The 27,477-nt window shown below is 47.9% G+C and overlaps 1 protein-coding gene and 1 pseudogene across 2 annotated transcripts; one reads left to right on the top strand and one right to left on the bottom strand.

Moving 5' to 3' along the window:
- Positions 1-73: 73 nt before the first annotated feature.
- Mks1 (MKS transition zone complex subunit 1) lies at positions 74-11,147 on the bottom strand. 2 transcript variants are annotated; one of them, XM_059269603.1, is made up of 18 exons: positions 11,047-11,147; positions 10,516-10,625; positions 9,207-9,277; positions 8,635-8,790; positions 7,409-7,506; positions 7,100-7,228; positions 6,747-6,851; positions 6,062-6,179; positions 5,389-5,445; positions 4,065-4,107; positions 3,773-3,838; positions 3,085-3,155; positions 2,667-2,736; positions 2,466-2,573; positions 1,734-1,867; positions 1,166-1,248; positions 964-1,061; positions 74-871 (listed from the first exon to the last, which is right to left on the bottom strand). In XM_059269603.1, exons 1-18 carry the CDS (start codon positions 11,124-11,126, stop codon positions 783-785), a joined length of 1,686 nt encoding a protein of 561 aa, XP_059125586.1. In that variant the 5' UTR covers positions 11,127-11,147; the 3' UTR covers positions 74-782. The 2 variants fall into 2 exon arrangements, with proteins under 2 accessions (XP_059125586.1, XP_059125587.1); XM_059269604.1 differs by lacking the exons at positions 74-871; positions 1,166-1,248; positions 1,734-1,867.
- A 4,258-nt stretch (positions 11,148-15,405) lies between these two features.
- On the top strand, positions 15,406-21,321 carry LOC131917067 (RNA-binding protein PNO1-like; annotated as a pseudogene).
- Positions 21,322-27,477: the final 6,156 nt, after the last annotated feature.

Genomic DNA, 27,477 nt, shown 5'->3' with positions numbered 1-27,477 from the left:
AACGAACAGACACAATAAAAGCCCCTACCCAGCTAGCAGGAAGGGCAGAGAACTACCCTAGGCCGTGCGGCCAGCCCTACGCTGTAGGATGGAGCTGCCGGAGAGAGGGAAACGGAGCCGCAGTCAGGAAGCCGAGGCCTCTTGACCTCCACTTTCCTTGGAAGAAGGGAGAGACTGAGCTCTCTCACGCATCTTCCTCCTTGGATGATGCCAAACTCCATCTTGCTGTTGTTTGTTTTTTTGAGACAGGGTCTCACTATGCCACTCTGACTGTCCTGGAGCTCACTATATAGACCAGGCTGGCCTTGAACTCACAGAGATCCACCTGCCTCTGCCTCCCAAGGACTGGGATCAAAGGCGTGCACCACCACTTCTGGCCGCCAAACTCCATTTTTCAGGGCTGTGAAACAGGAGTTTCCTACAGCGACAGCCTTCTGCCACGGAGACTACGTGATAAACCAGAAAAGACGCTGCTGAGGACTGGCTACTGCTGGGCTCACCCCCACGCAAGTCTCGACTACACAGTCTGCCTTGTTATGATGCTCATGTTTGGTAGCCAAAACATGAAGAGGGGGTCACATGGGGCCCCAGAGTGTCTGGCTTTACTTCCACAGGGAAGAAAGAAAGTCCTGTGAAGGCTACGCAGAGGAGCCAGCTGGAAATTTCTAGAACATCCAGTTTGGTAGACCAATGTGGTCTCTAAAAAGCAAGACGAAGTGAGAGAGCACTGGATAGACATCCTTCACCTTGTCTCCTGCTCCACAGGCCAGGGCGGCACAGAGCTAGGCCAGTGTTCCTGAGGGGCTCACAAGGTCCTGGGGGAGGCTCTCCCGGGCCTCCTGCATGCGGCGCCGGGCTCGACGGAAGGCTTCTGTAAGGAGGAAACATTGCCACCTAGTCAGCTGCTATGGTGTGGAGAAGACAGTGGCCTTGGGCGTCCACTTGGGGGAATGAGGGGCCCACCTAGCACACTGTGCGTGGAACTCTGCTGGCTGAACCCTTCCAGGCGGTCCAACACGCTCCGCATCTGTTTCCGGAGGGAGCTCGATTCCATGAAAGCCCTGCAGGGAGGGCCAACATGTAGTCAAGGCTGCACTCCAATCCTCCAGGACAGGGAGCTGAGGGGGGCGGGGGGGGGGGGGGGACGACGGACAGGGTCCCTCACCTGGACTGCTGCAGGCAGTGCAAGCGGAAGGTGACAGAACCCGTGGTCTCAGTGCGGAATCCAAAGCGGCTCAGACGCTCCCCCTGGGCACACAGCGAGACAGGATCAGTCTGTGCACACTCCAGACCAGAGGCTATGCCACCATTTGTATTCCTAGTCTTGGGACGTGTAGCATTATGGAGGACACTTCATTCTGTCAGACCCCAGCACCACAAGGGTCTCACAGACCCCTCTTGTAACTCTGGGAACATTCTACCCTCGTTTGAGACCGAGCAGGTTTAGAGGCTTCCTGCAAGGCCACCTTGCATCTGATTACCAAGGCCTTCAGTGGCAGAAGAGGCCAGTTATCTAATGGGGGTCAGGGAATCTCTTCGTACACTACTCCCCAAGGCCCTCCTAGTGGAGATATTTGAACCTGTAAATATGGGCAGGACCTGCAGCGTAAGCCACAGGAGGGAAGGAGGGGGCTAGATAACATGAGCGCAATGCACAATCAGGGGAGGGGCCTCCGTCCAGACACCACAGGGACAGAAATACTCAGCCTGAGGTCTCTCCAGAGATAAGTCACCTTGAAGGTTCCCGGTATCCTCACGTAGGAGGGGTCCTCCAGCTCCAGGGAGCCGCCAATGAAGAACCTCCTTAGCTCTGCCACAAGGCCCAGCTCCATGGGCCTCCACGTGGAGACGGTCAGGGTGTGTGAGCCTGTGCAAGCAAGAGCGGAAACTGGCCAGGTTCCATGGCTGACTTCCCAGCAATGACCTGGGTTGGTGAGGACCTGACCTATGTGAAGATTATCATGGTGGGTGACTGTGCCTGTCTGGAAGACAGAACTAATCTCAGCTATTCCAGGGATCACTGTGTTCTTAAGACAAGCTTGTCAACCTCCCAGAGCCTCCTTCTCTTTTGAACTAGTAAAATGTAGAAGCAAGGACAACATACACCTCACAGTGGGGATGGGAGACTTAGATGAGATTAGTACGCTGCCTGGAACACAACAGGCCTGTACTTCTTCCAAAGGAACACAGGCGGAGAGCCCACCGCGTGCAGCTTCTCTATTATGGCTGTGGTCTAACTGGAGGATCGGGACACAGGACAACCTGTCAGGCTGCTAGACTTCAGGAGGTCAGTCCCAGCTTCACAGTGTCTTTGGGGGGGCGGGGGGAGAAAATCTGCAAAGCTACAAGCAATCTTTCAAGTCAGAGCCCCTGAGTCCTAATCATAGGAACATAGGAGTCTTCTGGAAGTGCTTGTCTTGTTGCTAGGGCCGAGGGCATTGGGAAGGGCAGGGACAAGAGGTTACCTGGGGTGGCAGGCAGCACCACAGCCCCATAGCCTTCCACACGGTACCTCTGCCAGAAGTCCAGTGACAGGACCTTACAGTAGAGCACGGGCCACTCCGGGAGGGCATCTGGAAAGGGGGCAAGGTGGCACTCAGGTCACGGGGACCTTTGTTAAGAGAGGCCCTGGGAGAGAAGTGAGGCTGAGGACCACAGACACCCACCAGCCGATTCATCCTCGTGGAGAAAGAAGGCTTCGAATGTGAACGGGTAGGAGAAATAGGCCACCTTGTCCTGAAAAAGAAGAGTGTCGTTTTCAGCTCGGCTGGCGTCACAGAGTGGACAAGGTCTCACTTGGCACTGGTTCTCTGTGTGTCCAATGACAAGGTCACCTTCACACAGGGGAAAGAAAAACTGTCAGCCTGGTAGGAAGCCAACAGGCAAAGGGACAGCTAAATACAAGCCGCTGTCATCCTCTTAGGAGATCAAGAGTGGCCCTGGCCTAGGCAGCCCCGCAGAGCCCACACAGAAACATCCCCAACTATGCTCCTCCACAGACTACACAGGGGGTTGGCCTGATGAAGCTTCAATGCCACCTGCGGCTGCCATCCCCTTCCAGACACGCCCTCTCATCCTCCATACCATTCCCACGGATTTGGTGGCACAGGTCTGGGTTACTCCTGAGAACTGCGGGAAGGATGGGCTTGACCAGTCTGAAAGCCAAAGACCAGACACAGTAAGCTCACTAGAGAGGCCAGGAAGTCATTGAGAGAGGACAAAGTTCTTTTTTACATTCATTCATTCATTCATTCATTCACTCACTCACTCACTCACTCACTCACTCGTTCACACGGTGTGCTGTTCGTTTACCACTGACTGAGTCCGCTCTATGCTGATACGTTTGAGGATATGTGAGTGACCAGGGTTGTCTCTCCTGGAGCGAACACTCTAGTGTGCCAATGGGCAGGGCAACAGACATAGATGGCATTTGAGCTATGGATGGATGGAACTGCCCAGGAAGACCGGAGGTGGAGAGTAGCCTGGGACGCACTCACAGTTGACGGAGATGAGGAGGAGGAATCCACCAGAGAGCCTGACGAGCTCTTGGTGAGAAGGAGGGGCTACACTCCAGAAGCCAAGGCAGACGCTTCATGATGAAAAGTGAGCCGTGTCAGAGAGGCCAGTGTGGTGAAAGAGCAGAGCCACTTTAGAACTGGCAGTGTGGAGGTGACCTATGACCTTGAGCAGTTTCAGCGGGAGTGGACGGAATGCCCCTAGAACTAACTGTGAGAACAGATATAAAAGAAGAAATGCTAGAACAGCCACTTACTAGACTCTGGCAGCTCCACGAAGAAGTGGATGTAGAGGTTGTCATACTCATAGCCTTGGGCTGAAACTGAAGAGAGAAAACAGATGATAAGTTTAGCTTGTTCTCTCGCTATCCTTCTCACTCTGTCTAGTCGTGAAGGGCCCACATGTTCTGCAAATAAGTCTTCCAGAATTCTCAGTTTCTAGAAAAGACTCATCACTCAGTTTCGCATGTTCAGCCCAGACTAAGCAGAGGTGAGTAGGTACTCACAGTTCCATCAGACTCTTGCCTGGCTCTGAGACAAGACACTTACCTACCTCTCCATTTACGAAGAGCCGGAGGGCACCCGGGGCGGTCTACGGCAGAGAGGAATGGGAAGGTGTCGGGACCAGAGGGGTTCAAACTGCCCCTCCAGGCCTGTCCCCACATCTGCAGAAGACCTCACACTGGCTACCCAACCTTGGCCACACTACGCGCGTGCTTCTGCCCTGACACTTCTCCCCAGAGCCCGTTCCTAGTTCCAAGACTCACGGAGTAACAGCACATCACTTAGATGGCAGGGAAGGTGACAGGAGGACTTTTCAGACCACCAGGTTTTCCTTCCTTCCTTCCTCCCTCCCTTCCTTCCTTCCTTCCTTCCTTCCTTCCTTCCTTCCTTCCTTCCTTCCTTCCGTCCTTTCCTATATTTATTTATTATGTATACAGTGTTCTGCCTCCACGTATCCCTGCGCACCAGAACAGGGCACCAGATCTCATCACAGATGGCTGTGAGCCACCATGTGGTTGCTGGGGAATTGAACTCAGGACCTCTGGAAGAGCAGCCAGTGCTCTTAACCTCTGAGCCATCTCTACAGCCCCCAAGTTTTCTTTTTTAATTGTTTGTGTTATCTGTCTTAACTTTTTTCACATTTGTTGCCTATGTAATATAAAAAAAATATGAGTTACTTTCTAGAGACAGAGAGAGTGAAGCCAGTGAGTAGTTCTAGCCTTGATTGCAGGTCTAGAAATGGAATCCCTGGTGAGAGGGGGAAACCCAGACTCCGGAGTGACTGACTTAAACTGTTTTCGTTTCATTTTCTTTTCTTTTCTTTTTTTTATTTTCATTTTCCTTTATTAAGAAATTTTCTACTCACTCCACATACTATCCTTTGTTTCATTTTCTAAGATCCAAAACACTTGATCAGCAGAAATGGCATCTCTTCCCCTATCTGAGTTGTTCTGGAACAATGTCCACACAAAGGATGAGGAAGACACTTTTTTATCTTTATATTGTTTTTTTAAAAAACGAATTGTAAATTAATACATGAATGCATTACCACTGATAAAAATCAAAAGCCACCTAAACATGGAGAACAAGTCAAATGCTTGATATATTCTCCCCACTGCCTAATACCCACTCACCACCCCCCACCCAGCCTGTTCCAGGAGAGAGGCCCACACAGCGTGTGTGTTCCCTTCAGATCCTGTTCTACGTATGCAAGGGTTCACATCAAAATGCAGGGTCACGAAATGCTTCTTTGACTTCCTTTCCACACTGCAGAGTGCATCTTGAAGCCTTTTAAGAGAGGTACTGTAGTGCCTCCACAGTCAAACACTGTGTAAAAGCTCACAGCGCTGCAGGAAGCTGAGCTACCCACCATCTCAAAGTCTGTGCCCACGAGGCTGCTGAGGTACTCCTTGTGGCGGCCATAAAGCTGAGGAAACAAAGTGAACCAGTCCTCAAAATGCAGCCCACACCAGACCAGGGTTTGGTTCTGGACGGGAGAAAATCGGGCAGGACAAGCCTCCCAGACACTGACATTTAAAGTGACGCACAGGCCAGTGTGGTGGCTTGTGCCTGCCACCCTGACATTGTTGAGGCTGAGGCAAGAGGGTTGCTGCCAACGCAAGGCCAGCCTGGGCTACATAGGGACTTCCTGGTTAGTCTGAGCTAGAGTGAGACAGACTCAACACACACACATCCCTGCTAAGAAATAACTAAAATAAAGGCTCTGAAGTTGGTCAGTCTGGGAATGAAGCTGGCTCTCAAGGTTACAAGCTCTATTACTCGGGTCCTTACCTTTAGGGTCCTTGTTTATAAAGTGGTCATAATGCTCACCTCCCAGGGTTGTGAGAGCTAAGTGAAAGGCTTGTGATATGCCTGGCACAGAACACAGTCAACACTCAGTGCGTGGCACTGTATTACGCTCCTGGTATGGTACTGGCATGGTCAAAGCCTTCTGTTCTGTCAGCTGTGTTTTCTGGATGGTGGTGGGTTGCCCTCTTCCTCAGCAGCCACCCAGCCATGGTTCCATGTAAACGAGCACTTACGTCCTTGAACACACGCTGTTCCCGCTCCTCCTCCTCTGGCTGGGCGAGGGAGGACACGTTGTCGATTGTGTATTTCCAAGCAGAAGTATGTTCCTGCTTCTCTCCTTCAGTCTCGATTCTGTAAGGTCAAAGCCACAAGAAGGATCATTTCTGTTGGCGAGAAGCTTGGCCATCCAGACCCAGTCCCGGGAGTCAACACTGCCGGGATACAGCTCACTTGAGGAATATGACGAAGACCACGGATGATCTAGAGGGAGACAGCGGTGAAGCAGAAAAGGCGACAGACTAGATCCATAGATTCTGGACCCACTCTACCTCACAGACAAGGAAACCCACACAGCACTCCGTCCTCCCTTGAAAAGGGACAGGCTGGGGGAGTTTGGTCTCTATAGTGCTGTCCTCTCGGACAGACGAGGAAACTGGACCTGGCCTGGCTGAGCTCACCTCCCCTGTTCTAGCCAGTCCCTAGACTCTGCAAGGCACGAGTCCTTCTCACTTAACTGCGCAGCTAAAGGGATTCCTTTTGCTGCACATTTCCTGGAAGTTTCCTAAAGGCCTATAACCCAGAACAGAGCACGAACCAGTGCCTGGGAACTAAAAGTTTAGGAGAAGATTCTGGAATCCGCTCAACTAGGGGTCGGAGGGCGGGCAGGGAAGTCGCGGCACACTGTTTCCTCCTTCCTACCTGTAGGGTCCTTTGATGCCAGTGAAGTCGGGCTTCACCGTGATCACGCCATTGCTGTCCACCTTCAGAATGCAGAGGACATGCTCATACGTCTTATAACCAAGCCTGGGGGTCAGGAAACCGTCATCAAGGTTCAGGGTCACCAGGGAAGGGGAGAAAGGTCATCAGCCACTTCAGGGACAGGATAGAGGACACAGTAAAAACCTTCATGGTGACACACTTTCTTCTGAGAACAACAAAAGGGAAAGAGACCCGCCGCCCCAAAGGTCCCAGGTGGTTGTAACAGGACGTTGCTGGTGAGTAACAGGAGAAAAGGGGACGGGCCAGAGCTGGCAGGGTGAATTGTCACTCACTTTCCATAGGGTCCCAGGTCTGCCATAATGTACATGGTCTGAAGAGGTGTGTTAATGGCATGGTTGTTCCTGATGAAGTCTTCTGAGGGCTCCCAGGTGATGATGCGAGACTTGAGTTTGCTACCCTCCCTGGGAGGGATCACAGGAAAGGGTCACTTCCCTGGCACCCCACAAAGGGCCTGAAGGAGATGATAAGGGATCCCCTCCCCGACTGGGTCTGTCACTGGATGGGAAGGATTAGTCAGGAGAAATTACAGGAACATTAGTGTGAGACACCACAGAGACCCCCTGATCCCCGCTTGCACTCACATCCCTCGCCTGTCCTGGCGGCGCCGCCTGACATTGGCCATCCGCTCAACCAGAAACGATGGCGTCTCGCTGGCCGCAGAGGTTATTTTCTGACAGTACTGGGGGAAGAGAGTGGTCTTGTGAATGTCAAGTGGTCAGGGCTACATGGGTTAAAAACACCTGAGAGGAAGCCTTCCTTCTGACCCTTGCTCCAGGGTGCAAACCCAACAGATGGAACCTCACAGTTCCCTGTGCCAGGGAGGGGGACGGGGATGGCACGATCCAAGGAAGACTCCTACTGTATGTGGTTTTCATAGGATTCCAGAAATGAGTTGTTTATGCTAATCATGACATCAACCTGCGTTCTCTGAACATATGCCAACAAGAAAGTTGGGTGAGTGTGCCTGGTAAATGTCGATGCTAACTAGGCAGTCAAAAATGCCAAACAGGATACTACAGTTTTTGAGAGAGTTCTCATTTGGGCAAGCTAGAACCAACTGTATTTTTTATTTGCTTTTCCAAAACGGTCTAGAATTTATATGCTGCCGGCTCACGGCTCTCCTGAAGAAAGCAGTCCAAATCTTTCAAAAGACTCACACTAATGCCTGCTCCCGGCAGAGCTCTAAAGGATCATAAACACAAGAATCAGAAAATACAGTTCTACCTTCAAGGAATTTACGATGTTCCTAAGAAGACATATATCATGATGGAAGAGAATGTGAAACAAGCCCACAAGGGCACACCAGTGCACGCAAAACCACAGGCATTGCCCACGGCCTAAGCAAATTCCTCTTCCCACCTGTAAACTCCTGAGTTTGGCTGAATTTTATTTATTTAATTATTTGATTTTTCAGACAGGGTTTCTCTGTGTAGCTCTGGCTGTCCTAGAACTTGCTCTGTAGACTAGACTGGCCTTGAACTCACAGAGATCCTCCTGTCTCTGCCTCGCAAGTGCTGGGATTAAAGGCGTGCGCCACCACCGCCACTGGGCTTTGACTGAATTTTAAACAGATTGTTCTAGATTCTGACTTACTCCCCCACACTCCCGCTGACCCCTTGACCCCTGTCCCAGGAGTCCTGTAGAGTGTAACAGCCACACCACCCGCAGACTCCGCCCACTCCAGCCTGGCTGCCAGCAGCTCACAGCAGTTTCTAGAACACCTCTCTCCCTTTCCTGGGCTTTCCACTTAGCACACAGTACCAGTGAGGCTAGAAAACTCGGGGAGACAGAGAAGAAGGAATAATACCTCTTCCAAGTCGGTGTATCTATCAGAGTCAGTGTAGGTGAAGATCCTCCGGTTTTTCCTGCCGCCCGAATTCTCCAGCTTCAGGATCTCTTGGCGGTACTGATGATCCAATGGACTCTGACACGCAGATTCATTTTGGTACAGATCTACTTCAAACTGATGTCACCACAAAGAAACAGATCAGCTGGGACGACCTCAGACTTTGGTTCCTATAGCTACCAGACCAAATCACTGCTACGGAGCTGGTTGACACGGTTTGATAACCAACCATCCCTCGTTTAAATAATGAAGGGCAGGGGAATCTAAGAATGTTGGAGTTAAAAGGAACCAAACTGATGTTCTCATTCAACTCTGCTGCTAGAGATGCCGCAGAGCCCAGAGACGGGGAACGCCTTATCCAGACGCTAGACTGAGCAGTGACGGCCGTTATATCACAGTATCCAAATAAACACAACAAGGGAAAGTGTAAACCTCCACAACCTCCTCTGGAAATCAGTTCACCGGCATGAGTCACCGGCCAGGTGGGAGTCCGGCCGGTGGGGGGAGACCGAGGACAGGTAATACTGGCTCACCTGGCTGAAGAGCTTCTCCTGCCACCCAATCACAGCCTCTTCCTCCTCTTCCTCATCAGGGCGGTGTCCACCTCCAAACAACAGAACGAGTCAGACCGGCAACACGTCTCCCGCTGTGCTTGATTATAACCAGCGTTCCTATTCTGACTTCATTTTGGTTTTAAAAATCCATTATTGTTGTTTCAGATGCTGTCTCACTCTGCAACTCAGTCTAGCCTCACATTCCAGATCCTCCTGCCTCAGCCAGAGAAACGCTGACGTGACGTGTGCACACCACCGGGCTTGGCTTCAAAGTCCCTATTCACACTGACCACAAACCCCACTGGAGTTCGGTGATTCATTAAGCACCCAGTCTAGACAAAGAATGGAGGTGGTAGACATACTTGGGTTAATACTAAAAGCCACGATTAGGACCCGAGGCAGCTTAATCACTACTCTAATTTGAAATAAAAGGCAGTCCTGCCTTTCAGGAAATACTTTATCTAATCCAGTATTAGGAACTGAAATTTAGTTAGAGCTGGAGGCCAGCCTTCTCAAGCCCGTCTGCATTTGCTAGATAAGGAGCCCAGTGTTTTTCTTTCAAATCCCGAAACCACCGACAGAATCATCCACGAACACTAGCTCGGGAGAGGAAGCACCAGGAGAGGACAGGAAGCAAACAAATGATTTTTTTAAAGAACCATATTTAATACGGTCCTGGCTCTGCGTGTCTTTTGAAAGATGCCTACTTTGTGATCCACAGTCTACCCTTCTTGCCTAAGAATATTTCTGAGTAGAAAGAGAAAGAGCAGAAGCATGAAAGATTATTGGGCAACGCAAGGACCCTGTCCCATCTTTTGGCTTCCAAGGCAAGGTAAATCACATTTTCCTGAAAACTCCTTTTTAAAAATTATTTTAAGTGTATTTACACATACACTTGGAGTTTGGAACACATTTCTCTTAGAAGTCCCCCACCCTACCCCATACACACAAAAGTCACACATGGGGTGGGTGAGAAAGGGGCCCATGGCTAACCTGATTTCAAGCCCCAGGACTCATGGGGTGAAAGGAGATAACTGAACTGACTCCCCAAGGTTGTCCTCTGAGCTTCACTCTTACACTGTGGCATGGACATGCACACACAGAGAAGTAAATGAAAATGTAAAAAAGATCATGAGGATTCAAAAGCTCCCACGTGCCCCAGCTATGTGGCACGGGGCCAACAAACTCAACCTCTCTGAGCCTTCTGTTCCTCCTCTGTACCTCTACTGCCACGGACCCTTTCCTCAGTTCTCAAGGGGGATGCATCATCATCACCAAAAACACCCACTAGCAACTTGAGGAGGCCTAAAAGTGGCCAAGTCTATGAGGTCCTTCCCCATCTGAGCAGCAGGCTGGTAATGAAGGAAGTTGCTTGGTGTGACTCTTTGCAGATGAACTCTGTCAAGAAAAGAGAAGCCCAGAATACACGTGTCAAAGACGCAGGACCAGGAGATGAACACAGCAAGGACAGGAAAAACAAAACCACAGAGGCGGAGATGCTAAGCAGAGAGCGCGGGAGGAGGTGGGGAGGGGCGTCTGCCGGGGAAGTCAGTGCGAGGGAGTGTCGGGGACACACGGGGCCTGAGGGGTTTGAAAGTAACGAGAACTTGAAGGGTCTTGGGCAGGAGTGAGGTCTGGAAGGTGTGCTTGAAAGCTTTCAGGGGGAAAAGGTCTCGGTAGCGAGATGTGCAGAGATGGCAGAGGAAGTAGTTGGGATTGCAAGCGGAAGTGGGGGGCCCCCCGAACTCCCGAAAGCTTAGGGTGGAATTATCTGAGAGCATAGAGTTAGGGGGCCCCGGAGCCGGGGTGGTGTGACTACCGGAGGCGCAGGTTGCGCACGGGGTCCCGGGAGCGATATACGGCCTCGCCGGTGTCCGTGCTCCAGACCGCTTCCGCCATGGCAGCTGCTTCGGGGCCGCGACTGCGCCGGAAAGCGCGGTGCCCCGTTTCCCTGGCAACGGAGACGCGGGCTTTCCTGGCGCTGGTGGCGCTGCGCACGCCGCTCTCCGTTCCCGCGGGAACCGGTCCCTAGCCTGGCAGGGGGATTCTGAGCACTACAGGGTGATAAAGGTGTACAGGCTGGCTTGTCCTGTGTGGATAAAGCTCACCCACACCCACGGTGACAGTTGATGCACGGCACGGACGAGGAAGCCGCCACCAGCCACTTCCTTGAGGTGTAAAAACGGTGGTGGGGGCCAGAACCAGGTGACCCGAGTCCTTACTTTCTAACCAAACACTGCCTTCCACTGAACATTTGAAAACTTTGGCCCAGGGGCCTGCAGAAATGGCTTAGTGGTTAGTGGCCGCTCTTCCAGAGGACCTGGGTTTGGTTCCCAGCACCCACATAGCCACTCACACTTGTCTGTAAATCCAGTTCCAGGGGGTCAGACACCTTCCCTTCTTCCAGCACACATGTGGTGACCAGACATACATTCAGGCAAAAACCCATACACATAAAATATGTTGTTTTATTTTTTTAAAGAAATAAAATTGTGGCCTAAACAGTTGGTGGATGTGACTGAAAGAACACACTCAGTTTTCTCAAGGAACCAGGGAATGTTATGTCATGAAGACATGAAAACATATTCTTGGAAGAAAACCCAAAACTATAGGGCAGATATATTAGTTGTTGTGTTGATATGCACTGAGCTAGAGAAAGAAAAAACAAGGAAGCCCGCAGTAAGGAAGCAAAGGGTGTTTTTAAGAACTGGTTTTTCCCCTAGGTATATTGGTTCTGGATTATTAGTCAGTTTAGATCCCTCACCAACCCCTGAAAAACCACCTAAGTGACATTCAGAAGTCATGGTTCGTTGGACTACCAAAGGAAAGATGGTATAAATTTAATCCTGGCAGTTTGTCAATATCAACATTACTTCTCTGAATAATAATAAGCAACTATTGCCGGGACTGAGGGATCCCATGGCAGTTTGATTACAGGGCACAGAAGTCCTGAGCACCTTAGCTACTCACTGTGTGACACTAAGTATTCACCACAAACAGCACCCACTTATTAAGAGCTAATACAGCTTGTTTGTATTGACTCTAACCCTCATAAAAACACCTCCAAAAGGTACTTTAATTCCCATTTAAAGATGAAGTTAGCGAAGGCCAGGAGAACTTTCCACTGACTTACTGTCTCCTGCCCACCTCCTTAGGAACACACAATTTTTAATGAAGTGATGATTTCAATAGATGAAGCCATGGAGACTGACTCATTAAAGAGAAAGGCATTCTGGTTTTTCTTCTTAAAGACAAGAATAGACAGGCATGGTGGTCTATGCTCGGATTCCCAGCACTAGGGACATGAATGCAGGAGGATTTCAAGTTTAAATAATTCAAAAAAAAGAAAAGAAAAATAAACAAACAGTAAGAGAAACAACTAAGGGCTGGAGGAGCAGGTCAGAGGGTGAAGGCCTTTACTACTAAGCATGATGAACCAAGCTTGATCCTTGGAACAAGAAAACCAACTTCACGGAGGTGTCCTCTCACATCCACACTTCTCTGTGGCACCATTGCCAATGATAATAATAATAATAAAAATAAAAATAAACTTTTTTTCCCCCAGTGAGCCTCCTAGGGCATTGGCTGTGTCAAGATGAAGCTGGATATCTCCTTCAGAGCCACTGGCTGCGAAGAACTCATTGAAGTGGATGATGAACGAACGCAAAGGTCACACGTTTTATGAGAACCACATGGCCACAGAAGGAACTGCTGATGCTCCGGGTGAAAAGTGGAAGGGGTATGTGGTCCAAAACAGTGGTGGAAATGACAAACAAGGTTTGATCATGAAGCAAGGTGTCTTGACTCATGGCAGAGTGTGTCTGCTGTTGAGTAAAAGGTGTTCTTGTGATAGACCAAGGAGAATTGGAGAGAGGAAGCACAAGTCTGTTTGCAGATGCATTGTGGATGTTGAACTGAGTGTTCTCAACTTGGTTATTGTGGGGAAAAAAGGGAGAGAAGGATATTCCTGGGCTGACAGATACTGCTGTGCCTCAGCAGCTCGGCCCCAAAGAGCTTGAAGCATCTGAAAGCTTTTCAGTCTCTCTAAAGAAGATGATGTCCACCAATATGTTGTCAGAAAGCCTTTAAACGAAGAAGGTGAGAAGCCCAGGACCAAAACACCCAAGATTCAACGGCTTATCATTCCACGTGTCCTGCAACACCAACGCCGACCTACTGCTATGAGGAAGCAACTAAGAAAAACAAGGAGGAGGCTGCAGAATATGCTAAACTTTTCACCAGGAGAATGAAGGAAGCCAAAGGAAACCGCTAGGAACAGATTGCCAAGAGATGTAGGCTGTCCTCGCTGAGAGCTTCTACTTTTAAGTCTGAGTCCAGTCAAAAATGCGAGTCTTCAAGAATAATAAATGATCAGACCTTGAAAAAAGAAAGGATAGCATTTAAGAACTTTCTTTTAAGAGACAACTACTGTGTTACATGAGTAATAAATAATAAGGATGGAGCCTACATCCACAATTTAGTTTTATAACCAAATCAAACTTACACCAAAATCAATCTGACAAAATTGTATGCAAAATTGTTATTGTACACATGGTGTGGAGGTATAGGCTGTTTGTATAGTAAGCATAATTACCATTATTTTTGTACAAATACACTATTTTTTTATATTTCTCCTTGTCTACTGATTCCTATAAAACTAGCTTTTAAAATCTGAGGTTCTGGAGTAGGAGTCAAAGTTTCACCTTTAGGGTTCTGATTGGAACATTTTCCCAAGAGTTCATAGTTTCTAGCAGAGTCTGGAAAGAATTTGCACCCTGATATCAAGAATGGCCTGGACTTCATGTATTCTTGCCATTAACTTTTTATGTGATACTTAGGTGTGGGGTAAACACTACAAACAGTCTATCCAGCCTGCCTTTTGTATCTGTGGGTTTCCTGTGCATAGATCTAACCAATTAAAGGTTGAAAATGTTCAACAAAGGAAAAAGTTATTACCTGTGCTGAACATAGGCAAACTTCTTTCTTGTCGTAATTCCATAAACAATACAGTAAAACAATTATTTCCATAGCATTTACATTGCGTTGCGTGTTCTTAGTGATCTTGAGGTGATTTAAAGCATCCAGGGTTGTAAATCAGTATGCAGAGTGCTTGCCGAGCATGCAAGAAGCCCTGGGTTTGATCTCCAGCACCACATAACCAACTATGATAGTACAAATCTGTAACCCCAGGACTTGGGAAGTAGAGGCCGAAGGATTGGGAGTTCAAGGTCATCCTTGGCTGTTTCGCAGGCCGCTGAGACCCTGTCTCAGGCAAACAAAAACCTAAACAACAACAGATTTTTTTTTTTTAAAAGAAGTCCAAGTCTTGTCTTCCAAGATCACAAAAACAGAACAAAACAACGACAGAGCAAACTAGAAGGTCCAAGGTACAATGGGTTGAGCCAAAGAGCCACATGCCGCCTGTTCACTGCATAGACCATACCTGATGTGTGTCCAAGGACAAGGCCATTAAGAAGGTCAGCATTTAGAGCACAGAAGAGGCCACGGCTATCGTCTCCAAAGTAAGCGTCTTTGATGCTTTCGTGCTTCACAAGCCCTCAGTGAAGCGGCATTACTGAACCATGCCATCCAATGCCAAGTGGTCAGGAGTCACTCTCAGGAAGTCCAGAAGGTCCAAACAACTTCACGCTTTTTTAGGCCTGCTGGTGACACTATAGGACAAACAAACAAACAAATAAAAAAAAGGAAGCCTGATGGTGGCAGCAGCGGCACACGCTTTTAATCCCAGCATTTGGGAGGCAGAGGCAGGCGAATCTCCATGAGTTCCAGGACAGCCTGGTCTACATAGTGAGTTCCAGGACAGCCAGGGCTACACAGAGAAACTCTGTCTCAAAAAAAACAAAAACAAAAACAATGAAACGTATACAGGAGGGTATGGGGGACATTCTGTGCAAGTGTTTCTGAACTGAAAAGTTTCTCCAAACCATGTGTTATTTTATGAAAAACCCAGTAAGTGTCAACTCTGAGCCATTCTGATTTGACACAGAAGTGGGAGGGTTACCTGTGATGTTAGACGGAAGTTTGGCATGTGTGTTGTATAATCTCAAAAATAAACAGGTGACTTTTGAAGAGAAAAAAGAAAGATAGAAAGAAAGCAAACAGATTAGTGTGTCTGCCTGGGGTGAAGTGGGGGTATAAGAATCAAGAGGGAGAAATTATGAAGGTACTTTGGAGGAGGATGGATTTGTTATCTTGATTGTAGTGCTGGATTTCACCAACGTGCACACGTGCCAAAATGTGTTAGTACTATCTACACACATTTTAAACACTGCAGTTTAATGTACATCAATTGTACCTCAGTAAACTGGTTTTTTTAAGCTTCAAAAAGTATGTTCTGAGTCAAATCTATGAGTCCATCCTCCCCTGGACTGCTACCTCCTTTAATCTATGCCCCCCTGAGCCCCATTTACCAGAGCCATATGAGAACAGGCCCAGGAAATTCTCTCTTCTCCCTCGTCAGTTGTTACTTTATAGTTTACCTGACTCAGAGGATGTAATTCATGAAAGCAGAAAAAGAGTCACTGAGCTGCAGACTGCCTGTGCGTTGATTGGGCTTTAGTATAGATCCCTGTACTCACCTGGGCACTGTGGGAGAGCAGCATTTGGATACAACAATCTTATGAGGAATGATTGAAATGCGTCATCTGTCTCATCAAAGGAATATATGTGTGTGGGCACAACAGAATCAAAAAGGCCAAAGACAAAGAGAATCTGAAAAGCAGCAAGAGAGAAGCGAATCCTTGTGCATGAGGGACCCTCATGAAATCTGAGTGAAATCTGAGCTAAATTCTTATCAGAAAGTGTGGGGCTGGGAAGCAGTGGAGTGATATACTCAACAGAGACACGGGAATGGCAACAGACTCACAAAAGATGCTAGACATCACTAATCAGTTGTGGGATGTTTGTACACTAGTTGAGACAAGGCTAAGCTAAAGGCCAAGCTTTCATAATTAATAAGAAGTCTCTGTGTCATTGTTTGGAACTGGTGGAAGAAAAGTCTGTCTCCACTAATCATCAGGAAATTAAATATTAAAAAGACAGTAAGAGCAGATCTGGACACGGCAGAAATGAAGAGGCAGAGTGCTGGGGCGGAGGACAGCTTCACTAGGTTGAGCAGCTGTCTGCAACAGGGAAGGACACACACAGGGGCCACATAGACTCAGAGGAGGCCTGGCCAGCAGAGAGGCACGTCCTTCCCCTGCTCTCGGAGATCAGACTCCTGAGTGCAAATGAAGAAACAAGGAAAATTCCAGTCCCAGCAAACAGAAACACCACTGAAAGAAAATTGGATGGAGATATCCCTTCCTACTGTAGAACATGGGCCACAGTCACTTTAACTTGAAACTGAGGAGTGTAGAAAGCAGGACACCAGGGATGCCGGTGTGCTGAGGGAAGCATCGGACTGTGTGGGGCCTTTTGTCCTTGGGTCCCAGGGGGAGGATGCCCTTACTCTCATAAAGCTGGAGGACCTCTGTCTGCATCTTTTAAGATTACAGATGTTAAGTCTCTCAAGGAGACCACCTGTCAAGTGAAATAGGAAGAATTGCTGGCAACTGAGAAAAACCAGACTCACTATGGAGAATTCAACAGGGACACGGTTTTCTCAGCCACTTTAAACTCAGGCTGCACCTCAGTTATAATAATAGTCACACTCACCGGGCAGCGGTGGTGCACGACTTTAATCCCAGCACTCGGGAGGCAGAGGCAGGTGGATCTCTGTGAGTTCGAGGCCAGCCTGGTCTACAGAGTGAGATCCAGGACAGGCACCAAAACTACACAGAGAAACCATGTCTCAAAAAACAAAAAGCAAACAAACAAACAAACAAATCATAGTCACACTCAACAACTTGTAGGATAATTTAAATCTAAAAATCTAACACCTTTAATGCTCACACATGAACATAATTTGCTCTTTTCTCTCATTCTTTTCATTTATTTATTAATTCATTCATCTGTTTATTTATACATTTTGAGGCCTAGTCTCACTGTGTAGCACTGGCTGGCCTAGAACTCTCCACGTAGACCAGGCTGACCTCAAATTTATGGAGAGCCACCTGCCTCAGCCTCCCAAGTGTTGGGGTTAAAGCTTACATGACCGCACCTGGGAGTGCCCATTTTCCACTTTAAATCACATGTAGCAGATTTGCAGTTTAAAGTCCTGTCACGTAGAGGCAACTTGCTTGATTTTCTTAGGTTGTAGACTTCAACTAATGTATAAGAAATTATTCTGTAAATTCTGATTAATATCTCAGAAAACCTATGAATCGTGACCATTAATAGAAGGCATTGAGTGACTATTTTAGAATCAGGCCATAACCAGCAGTCAAGGCTATGCTAAGATTGGTGTCCATTTTACAATTTGAAAGTGTCTGCCTGTATGAACCAATGTTTCTTTTTTTGCATTGTTTAAAGTGAATTCATTTCGTTAAATGAGTTATGTAGTTGCTTTAGAAAATAATAGAATGCTACTACATGCATATTAATGGCCAACATTTGGAAGATAGACAAGAGTAAATGCTGATGATAGTGGAACTCTCAGAAGCACTGGTCAACGCTAAAGAAGACAGCCTCTTTGGAAAACTGGAAATTAGGTTGGTTTTTTTTTTTAAAGACTTATTTTATTTTAATATATATTTGTGTGTGTGTGTGTGTGTGTGTGTGTGTGTGTGTGTGTACAAACACAGTGCCCGTGAGGGCCAGAAGAGGGCATCAGGTCCTCTCCTTTGAAACTAGGAGTTACAGGTGTGTGTGAGCCACACAGCATGGGTGCTGGGATCTGATTCCCCGTCCTCTAGAAGAGCAGTTCGTGTCCTTACCCACTGAGCCACCTCTCCAGGCTCTGGAGATTTCATAGAAAGTAAAACACTTACATACCATATGAACTAGCACCCCACTATACTTACCCAAGAGAAATGGCAATGTCTGTGAATGTACATAGAAACTTTATTCATGAAAGTAAAATGGAGAACCAGCTCTCATGCCCATCAATATGTAAACGCTTAAAGAAATTGTATTACATCTATGGAAGAAACACTAATTCATAATAAACAAAGGGCCAATGCACCGAATTGCATGGGTGAATCTAAATGATTGCAAATTTCTGAAAGGCACGAAAGATTACGTACGCACAATGGTTTTTAGTATGACATTCTTGCAAAAGAATACAGAGATGGGCGGTGGGTCAGTGGCTCCTGGGACTGAGTTGAGTCGTAGGGATTGGCTATAAAGGGACAGTGTGAGGAGATTTGGAAATAATAGGACTGTTTTATACGGATCTGTGGTGACGGGATACAAATCATTGCGTTTCTTACAACCTAAAGGAGTTACAAAAACAACTCCAAAAAGGAGTTCTGTTACAATTGAGTGAATTTTTAGACCCTAATCACCTCCCTAGGGTCCCACCACAGGGAATAAATTCTATTGCATGTAAATTTTTGGCTATTAGCAGGCATTGAGAGGTACTTACAATAGAATGCCAACTATGACAGACGGTGCATGCTACAAATGAATCATAGACCCACCGAAAGGAGTAAGGAAAATAGGAACCGAGTGAGTAACTTTGGAAAGAGTGTTTTGACAGAAAGCTGCAGACTAAACACAAAACAAATTGCCTGCCAACATTGAACTCTGGTTAATACATATTTCTCAGCAGAGTAAGGTTAGCAATTTTGGAATTACTTTATATGCATAGCAGGGTTGAAAAATAAGTACATATGTAGTAGCTAATGACACTCATTTCTCAGTCCTAAAAAGAGATGTTCCAAACAAGGTAAGGAGGGAAGGCAAGAATGGACCCAGAGATGCTGGCTTAAATGGGGTTAGAAACAAAACTCGTGGCATTTTCTAAAATTTGTCTAAAGACAGGTCCAGAGCACAATATGGTTAAGTATAGCTATGTATATATGAATACGTAAGTTGGCATACATGTGGGTACTTCCTAGCCCTGTCCAGAGAAAACTTAGAAGCAGTCATTTGCCAGTAGACATGAGTATACTCTAGTGCCCAGACCTTGAGTTCTAGATCCATTCTCCATTATCTAGGAATCAGGGCTCCTTGGAGAATTGATTTCACAGAACAAGCAGAATGGAACCTCTTGGACACCTTGGCCAGGCAGCTGCTGTCAGACAAGAACGATCCTGACGTGGATGCAGGTCTGTGTGGTTAGCCATCAGCAAGCTTGGGATTGGAAAAGCAGATCTGCAGAGACAGCAACAGCCCTGTTACAAGTATGTTTTGGGGGAAATGACTCCAGGAAACAGTAGATGGGAGAGGTGTTAAATGCATGTCTAAAGATTAATCTTGATTTTTCAACTCGATTGGGTTGGGCAATGCCTTGGTTAGCAAAGTCCCCCTTCATCATGTCTGTCAGTACATGTCAAAAAAATGACTAGGTCATGAGAACTCTGACCTAATGAATGGTTTAACTCATCAATGGATTCAAATTATAAACAGGATATTGGGAGATAGGGCTTGGTTGGAGGAAGTAGGTCACTGAGGATGTGTCCTTGAGAGTCGCAGCGTGGTACACTGATCCCTTCCTGTTACTGCTCTAGTCTGTTCATTTGACACCATTATGTGAGGTGTCCTGTCACACACACACACACACACACACACACACACACACACACACACACACCTCTCCAGCCCCCCCCCCCCCCCACAACTGGGAGAAAACTCTAAAACAATGAGGAAAACATTTCTCCCAGGAATTTTGGTCACAACTACCAAAGAGTAACTAATTAATCAAGTCAACTTAACCTAGGACCTGAGAGAGTGAACACCTTTTCCAAACAGTGTAGCAACACCACAAAGTGAGATCACAGACACCACTGGAGTCAGCATGGTGATCGACTAGGTTGGCAGGGCCCAGAAGCTCAGCCTGAGCAGCAGTTTGCTCATAAAGACCAGGCAGATCTCAAACACTGTTTCCCAAGAAGCATGCTAAGCTTCTGGTAATGGATTGATTTTATCTTGAACAGTCCATTCCCATCTATCCTGCAGTATGTCCCAACAGGTTAACCCAGCTTTCCACAAACATGTCAAAACCTGGAGCCACCGAGTGTTCTAAATAGTAGGTCTTTGATGATGACAGTTCTTTCCAAGAGCTGTCTTTTTTTTTTTTTAAGAAATACCCAGACTTCCATAATCCTATTTTTCTCCACACTCCTATGGAAATTACGAAACATCAGTCTCTTCTTCAAAATCTAGTAAGTTAACTTTCTCCATCACTTGTTTCTTCCAACTCTAGAATCCTTCACGTCCATGCTCTGTACATTTCTATGGACATGATCAAACCACCAGTGATCGCTTGAAAGTCTACATTCGTACACAAGCAACATTTTTGTGTCCGTGTTTACTATTGTCTCAAAAGAATCATTTGGTGGCAGCTACTGGAGTTGAAACTGAGTGGTGAAATAGATTGTCTTGTGTGACACATCTTGGTAATCCTGAAGGGCTCTGCCAGGCTGGGCATGGCAAACATGATGCTGGTAGGCCTTGCCCTTTCTCCTGCCCCCTCCCTTGTAACCATAGACTACATCCCTAAAGCTAGCCATCAAGGCCTATTCCCTTATTTGGACACATTCTTCTGCCAGCTTTTGGAGAAGGGACACACAGCGGGGACTTTGTAGAAAGGATGGGGACCCACAGGTGAAGCTGGACCTGCCGATCTGTACTTGAGTTTCTGGCTGTAGGGACATCTCCCAAGCCACTCCTTCAATGGCCTTGCTTCTGTGTGGACATGCAGGTCCATAGCCTTTTGACAAAAGAAAACCCGCTTTTCCTCTGTGGTTCTGTACGCAGTCCTGGCCCACCACAGGCTGGGCTCGGCTGGGTGTCTCCGTACCCTTCTCTGACCCTCCCTTGCCTAAGCAGCATCAAAGAGAACCTTCGACGCGGCACCGCCAGCCCCATGGAACTCATCTCCTACTTCAAGCAGCCGGTGGCAGCAACCAGAATGGCCGTGAGGGCTGCAGACTATCTTCACGTGTCCCTAGACCTGCTGAAGAGGAAGTTGCAGCCCCAGGGGCCAGGGCCTTTCAATGTGACTGGTACTGCAACCCCTCTCCTTTAGTCACCCCCCCCCCCCCCGCATCCTCTGGAAACTTCTACCATAAACCTCTCGCTAATACAGCAGTTTCTCAACCTGTGGGTCACGACCCCTTCACAGGGGTCACCTAAGACCATCAGAAAACACAGATCCTTACATTACAGTTCTTTTTTTTTTGTTGTTTGTTTGTTTGTTTGGTTTTTCGAGACAGGGTTTCTCTGTGTAGCTTTGTGCCTTTCCTGGGACTCACTTGGTAGTCCAGGCTGGCCTCGAACTCACAGAGATCCGCCTGGCTCTGCCTCCCGAGTGCATTACAGTTCTTAAGAGTAGCAAATTTACAGTCGGGCAGTAGCAGCGCCAATAGTTTTATGGTTGGGGGGGTCACCACAACATGAGGAACTGTATTAAAGGGTCGCAGACTATTCAGATGTGAGGCTGACTGCTTCTGAGTAGAACAGTAGAAGCCTGAGCAGGTTTCACACCTAGTGTGGTAGCAGTGTGAGGAGGGGGACCAGGGAGAGCCCACAACCCAACGGGAGCGAAGAAGCCAAAGAGCCAGCCCTCTGTATGGTGGGCACCAGATGTAGCATGAATCCTAATTGGTCTTAATAATAAAAACCCAATATTTACCCAGATATCAGCGTAAGTGCTGAAAGACCAGTAAAGTAAGCAGCCGGCCACTAGAGAGACTCTTTACCTCTACTGAATCCTCAGACCATGAAAGGAGCTGAGCTCCTGTATCCACCCCGTCTTATTACTTCCTCTTCACGCCCAGCCATATCACTTCCTGTTTCCTCCTCCGAAGTGCTGGGAATAAAGGTGTGTGCCACCACTGCCTGGCCTCAGGTGGCTAGCTCTGCCCTCGGATCTTCACGCGAGATTTATTTTTTAAAGCACAAATAAAATATGACCTCAAATAGGGAGGCAAAGCTAGGCTCTCACTGTGGGGGAACAACAGCTCAAGTAGTTCTCCCCTTTACCTCGCTGAGGAGGAGAGGGATGCTCACAGAGAGGGAGCCTCATCTAAGGCTGGTGGGTTGCAGAATGGGGCTATGATCAAGGACTGCCCAAGGAAATCTCCGTAGATGGGAAATGACTCTCTGATTGTTTGGTCTTTATCTGTATGGTAGTTTCCCTCTGTGGTGCTGATCTTGAACCCAGGGCCTTGCGTATGCTAGGCAAACACTCTACCACTGAGCTACATCTCTAGCCCTTTCTCACTTTGAAACAAGGTCTTGCCAAGTTGTCCAGGCTGACCTTGAGCTTGCTCTGTAGCACCAGTCGATCTTGAAAGTATGATTCTCCTGTACCATCAGGCCTGGCAAAGGTAAATTGAATTAGTCAATTAATTAACCAACTAAACCTTTCACTGACTAATTAATTTCTGTGGTGCTAGGGTTTAGCTAGGGCATTGTACATTGGAGGATCTTTTCATTTTATTGTTTATTTAATTATAGATTTTTGTTTATCACTTATATGGGTGTTTTGCCTGCACTATGCCTAGGTGCCACAAGCATGCAGTACTCACAGAGGCCAGAAGAGGGCAGAAGATCCTCTGGGACTGGAGTTTCAGGCAGTTGAGAACAGCTTTGCAGGTGCTGCAAATTGAACCAGTGTCCTCTGGAAGAGCAGCCAGTGCTCTTAACCACTGAGCCATCTCTCCAGCCCCTGGAGAGCTTTTACACACACACACACACACACACACACACACACACACACACACACACACACGAATGTCAACCAGGCAATGGTAGTACATTCCAGCACTAAGAAGGATGAAGTCATGTAAATTTAGGAGGATTGAGAATTTGGGGTTACTCTGGACTACATAGTCTGTTCAAGCCCACCTAAGATATAACGTGAGACCCTGTGAAAAAAGTTAAAGGCTGTATAAATACACATTGGGCCACAGCCCAAGCAATGTTCTGGAGCCGCCACTTTAGAAGCTATACAGCGTCCAAGGACTGTCCAGCACAAATAGGGTGTTTCTTAGAGGACTGACGAAATCAGTTTTAGTTCCTGGGAAATCCAGGCTTGGTTACCCGTGGTACCCCACAGCAGTGTCACCCCGAGTCCACTTTCTCATTGCTCTGTGGTTTTGATTTTTTTTTTTTTTTTACCCAGAAGCCCCTTGCCTCATCCCTGCTTTGAGAGCTCTTGCACCTCTCACTCAGTTACGATTCTTCCCATCAGACTGATCAATGCCCAGGATCTCCTAGCTTAAGACACATCTGGACTCTAAGCATCCGGGTACTTACAGCCGTGGTTGCAAGACCTGCCCCTCGGAAGGAACAGTTGGATATTCATTGAGCACTTTGTGTGGTGAACACCATGCTGAGTGCCACAAGCCATACCCAGAAGCAGATGGACAGTCTGTGGCTCAGGATGCTTATATTCTAGTCTGGGAGGACAGGAGGAAACCTAAGGGTCAGAGGTCACAGCCTCAGTCAGTGCTCATTCAGGAAGAGGGCAGGTGACATCTGACAAGCTGGAGGGGCGTCTTGTTAGAAGATGATTTCCACAGGCTGAGAAGGTGACATGGAGGTGGTGGGACCCAAGGGGAAGAGCCAGAAAGGCTGAGGCCACCTTTGACCACCATCTGGAGGATGCAAGAGATGAAGATGTGGGACTTGGGTGTCCAACTTGAAAGGACCAGGTCATTGAACTTGCTTGAAATGACATCTTGGACCATGGGCTGTGCAGTGCAGGAAGCCATGGGCAGGAGGTTTCTACTTCTTCACTGAGGCCCAGGGGGAGAGGTCCAGCTTATCAATAGAAGAGCAGTCCACAAAGCCATGGGGGAAGCTGTTGGCCTGGAATGGGTTTAGCGGGACCTTGTTGATGGCAGTGTTGTCACAGACGAGTCTCGAGAAGGACACCTTCTGTAGAGAATCCCGTTGCTTCTCTGTGAAGACCCAAGGGTTCTCCCACCAGAACCTACAAGGACAGAGCAGGGTCGTGTCGCACAGTCCAGTGGATAGCTGCTCTATACACTGCCGAAGGATGTCCTTGGGAACATGGAAAACTCCTCTTGTGATGACCTATGGAGTCAGATCTCATGAAGAGCACTCAGGACCCCTGCCCAAGGGTAGGGCTCCTCCTGCCTCAGATAATGATTTTACTTGCCTGTCTCCATCTCGGATCCGCTGAAACTGCCGTCCCAGGAGGTAGGTCAGGAGAGGCCCTACTCGACCCCTGTGGACCAGCGGTTCAGCAATGGCCCCTAACCAGATATCAATGTTGTCGGGGGTTCCGTAGAGATCCAGCAGCTTCTTGGCCAGCATCTCATTTCTCAGCACAGCACTCAGCTCTTCTAGCGTCTTTGGCTGTGACAGGCCACAGAAAGCTCTCCAGGAGTTGTACCCTAGGGGAGGGAAGACAGGGCTGGCTCACCCAGGGACATGTCACTCGTGTTTTCCCTTGGGGATGTCACCACTCTACCCCCAGAAGCCGGGAAAAGGCTGGGATCAGAGCTTTCAGGACAAGGGAAATATAATGCATGGCGTTTCATCTGTGGTCCTTCAGTTTGGGGAGGGTGACAGCTTACCTGTGACTTACATGGGTCTGGGCACTGTACCAAGCACCATGCAAACAAATGAGAACAAAGCTGTTGGAGCCTGCCTCAAGTCCTGGAACTAGTGTGACTGTTGGCACTGATGGTCAGTGTGACAAGATCTGGAATACCTTTGGAGACATCTCTGGGCATGCTCATGAGGGAGTGTCTAGATAGGGTTAATTACGATGGGAAGACCCTGAACATGAGCAGCAGCAGCCTGTGGCCTGAACATAAAGAGGAAGGATACTGCACCAGCATCCATCACTCGATGTTTCCCGACCACGGCTACACTGTGACCAGCTGTGTCGTGGTCTGGGTACCATGCCTTCCCTGCACGATGGGCTGACTGCACCTTCTCACTGATCCACAACAAACCCGACCTTCCGTTGTGTTTCTCGGGGGTTTCATCACAGTGAATGAGACCAGCAACTAAGACAGCTGGTACATGGCCTGCTGAGATCTGATCTCAAGCAACCTGGCTCTTAGGAACAACAAAACTGCTTTTCATGTGTACAAAGAAAACTCCACTAGATCTCCACCCTTCCTCCTCTCTTCCTCCTCTCTTCCTCCTCTTCCAGTTAAGATTTCTCTGCGGAGCTCATGCTAGGTTTGAGAGGACAATCTTCCTGCCATGGCCTCTGGAGTACTGGGCTTTCCTGTAGATGGCACCACATCTGGAGCTTCTGCTCTGGGCTTTTAAACTGGTTCCATAAGTTCGTTGTTGCTCTTGTTTTCTTCTGGAGCTCTAAGATAACAGCAGGTGTGTATTCACATCTCTGCATCAGGAAAACAGAAGACTCCGTTTCCTGGATGTCTTCCATGGGTTTGTAAAATGGGCTTGCCTCTAGCTTCAGGAATGATTGGCTCCTTGGAGTTCCAGAGGACAGTGTCCAGGAGCCCCAGAAGGTAGCCAGAAAGATCTCCAGACCAGGTGAAAGCCCAGACCCACTCACCAGGCTGTCCGTGGTCCCAGCTGCACTGTATGTTGATGGCAGCCAGGTCGAAGCCATGGATGGTGTGATTCGGCTGGAACAGCATGTTGCAGAGTTCCCCAGTCATCATTTTATCCTGATGCACCAACTTGGCCTTCTTGGCCAGCAGACCTTGAACCAGAGGGTCAATTACACCTGCAGAGGGACACCAAGAGGCCATCCTTCAGACAGGAATAGGGTGAGGGCATCCTCCATGCTGGACCCTCTCTGCACCAGATAGCTTCTCTCAATAGGAAACTGGAATGGCTGGGGTATCTCTGGCTGGAGGCAGAGAGAGAAGAACACAATGCAGCCTTTGTTCCAGGTAAGAGGAGTCTAGTCTATGCTTTCTGAGGTGACAGAAAAGGGCACTCATGGGCTGATGGATGAATGAATAGCAAGAGGTTTTTTCCTGTCTTAGTTCATGGAATCTGCTCCTTCGTCTTCCACACATTCTCCCAGAGGAAGATGGACCACATGTCTTCAGGAAACAGCTTGAAGGGATGTCAGTCTCAACTGAGGAATAAGAAAGCTGTACCCAACCTATGACATTTCATGGAGGGAGAAGTTTCTAGAACTGTAGTGGGTAGCCATTCCAACCTTGATCTGGAAGTTCCAACCCCCATTGAGGCTTTGGTAACTGTCATGCCTACAAGGCGGGGCCAAGAGAGGACCTTGAAGATCTGAGATCCAGATGCTCTGCTTCTCTTGATTCCTGGACCGTGGACGCTGGAGGTAGACCAAGCAGAGTTCTCCAGAGAACACCACCGGACTGTGCTGCGTCTTTCCCAGACCCTACAACCTACCAATCCCTTCATTTGTAAGTTACATCACTAAATAAATCTCCCTTTTAACTATGTGGAGTGGCCTTAATAATTTAACCAATATAGAACAGCACAATTTACCAAGCTCATAAATTCTGTTTTCGGAGTTCAGAGTTGCCTAGGGCAGGAAAAGGCAGAAGAATCTTAGACAGTGGGAAACCAGAAGGAGGAAATAACTATTATTTCCTGATCACTCTTTGTGTCTTAGGATCACAATAGAGTGTTCTAATAATCTATCTCATTTCATTTGCTGTCCTATGAGATGGTACTACTGTTGCCCTTATTTTACAGACAAGGAAATTAAGACTCAGTGAGATGAATTCTCCTGTCCGCCTCACACAGGAAGTGTCTGGAAGGTGATCCTCACACCAGGAGTCCCTACAAGTCCGAGAATGAGAGGGCTCAGGCGAGAGCACTTCCCTGAAAAGACTCACCATCTTTGACCAGCCTCCAGGTGTTGAAGAAGAGCTTGTGTAGGGGGAGCTCAGGTTCTGAACCCCAGGGCTGATAATTCTTATCCAGGCAAGACACAGTAGAGGGGACCTCCAAGTGGCCAAAGCGGAAAGCAAAGGTGAAGACATTGGAAATTCGGGGGTCTACAGTTTCACTGTAGCCTTGGTATGGGGGTATCCACTTTGCATCTCATCACCCAGTAGGATGGGTAGATAGTCCCTAAAGGTGACAATCTGAAGGGAGAAAGGAGTCATGAGGAAAGGACATGAGAAGGGGTAAACTCCTCTGCAATGGGAGGCTGGAGAGGAACTGCTGCCAAGAGGATGGCAATGGATAGCATTCGTACCCAGTTTCCATTCCTATGACTGTGGCAGAT

Source organism: Peromyscus eremicus, chromosome 8a (assembly GCF_949786415.1).
Source record: "Peromyscus eremicus chromosome 8a, PerEre_H2_v1, whole genome shotgun sequence".
Classification (NCBI taxonomy): domain Eukaryota; kingdom Metazoa; phylum Chordata; class Mammalia; order Rodentia; family Cricetidae; genus Peromyscus; species Peromyscus eremicus.
This window is presented reverse-complemented; position numbering and strand designations above follow the sequence as displayed.

Excerpts from the sequence above, each read along its gene's own strand:
- Mks1 (XM_059269603.1), bottom strand. The coding sequence starts at position 11,126 with ATGGCGGAAGCGGTCTGGAGCACGGACACCGGCGAGGCCGTATATCGC. Across the intron at positions 5,446-6,061 it reads AACAGCGTGTGTTCAAGGAC|CTTTATGGCCGCCACAAGGA; the intron begins GTAAGTGCTCGT and ends TTGTTTCCTCAG. Across the intron at positions 1,062-1,165 it reads CACTGCCTGCAGCAGTCCAG|GGCTTTCATGGAATCGAGCT; the intron begins GTGAGGGACCCT and ends CCCTCCCTGCAG.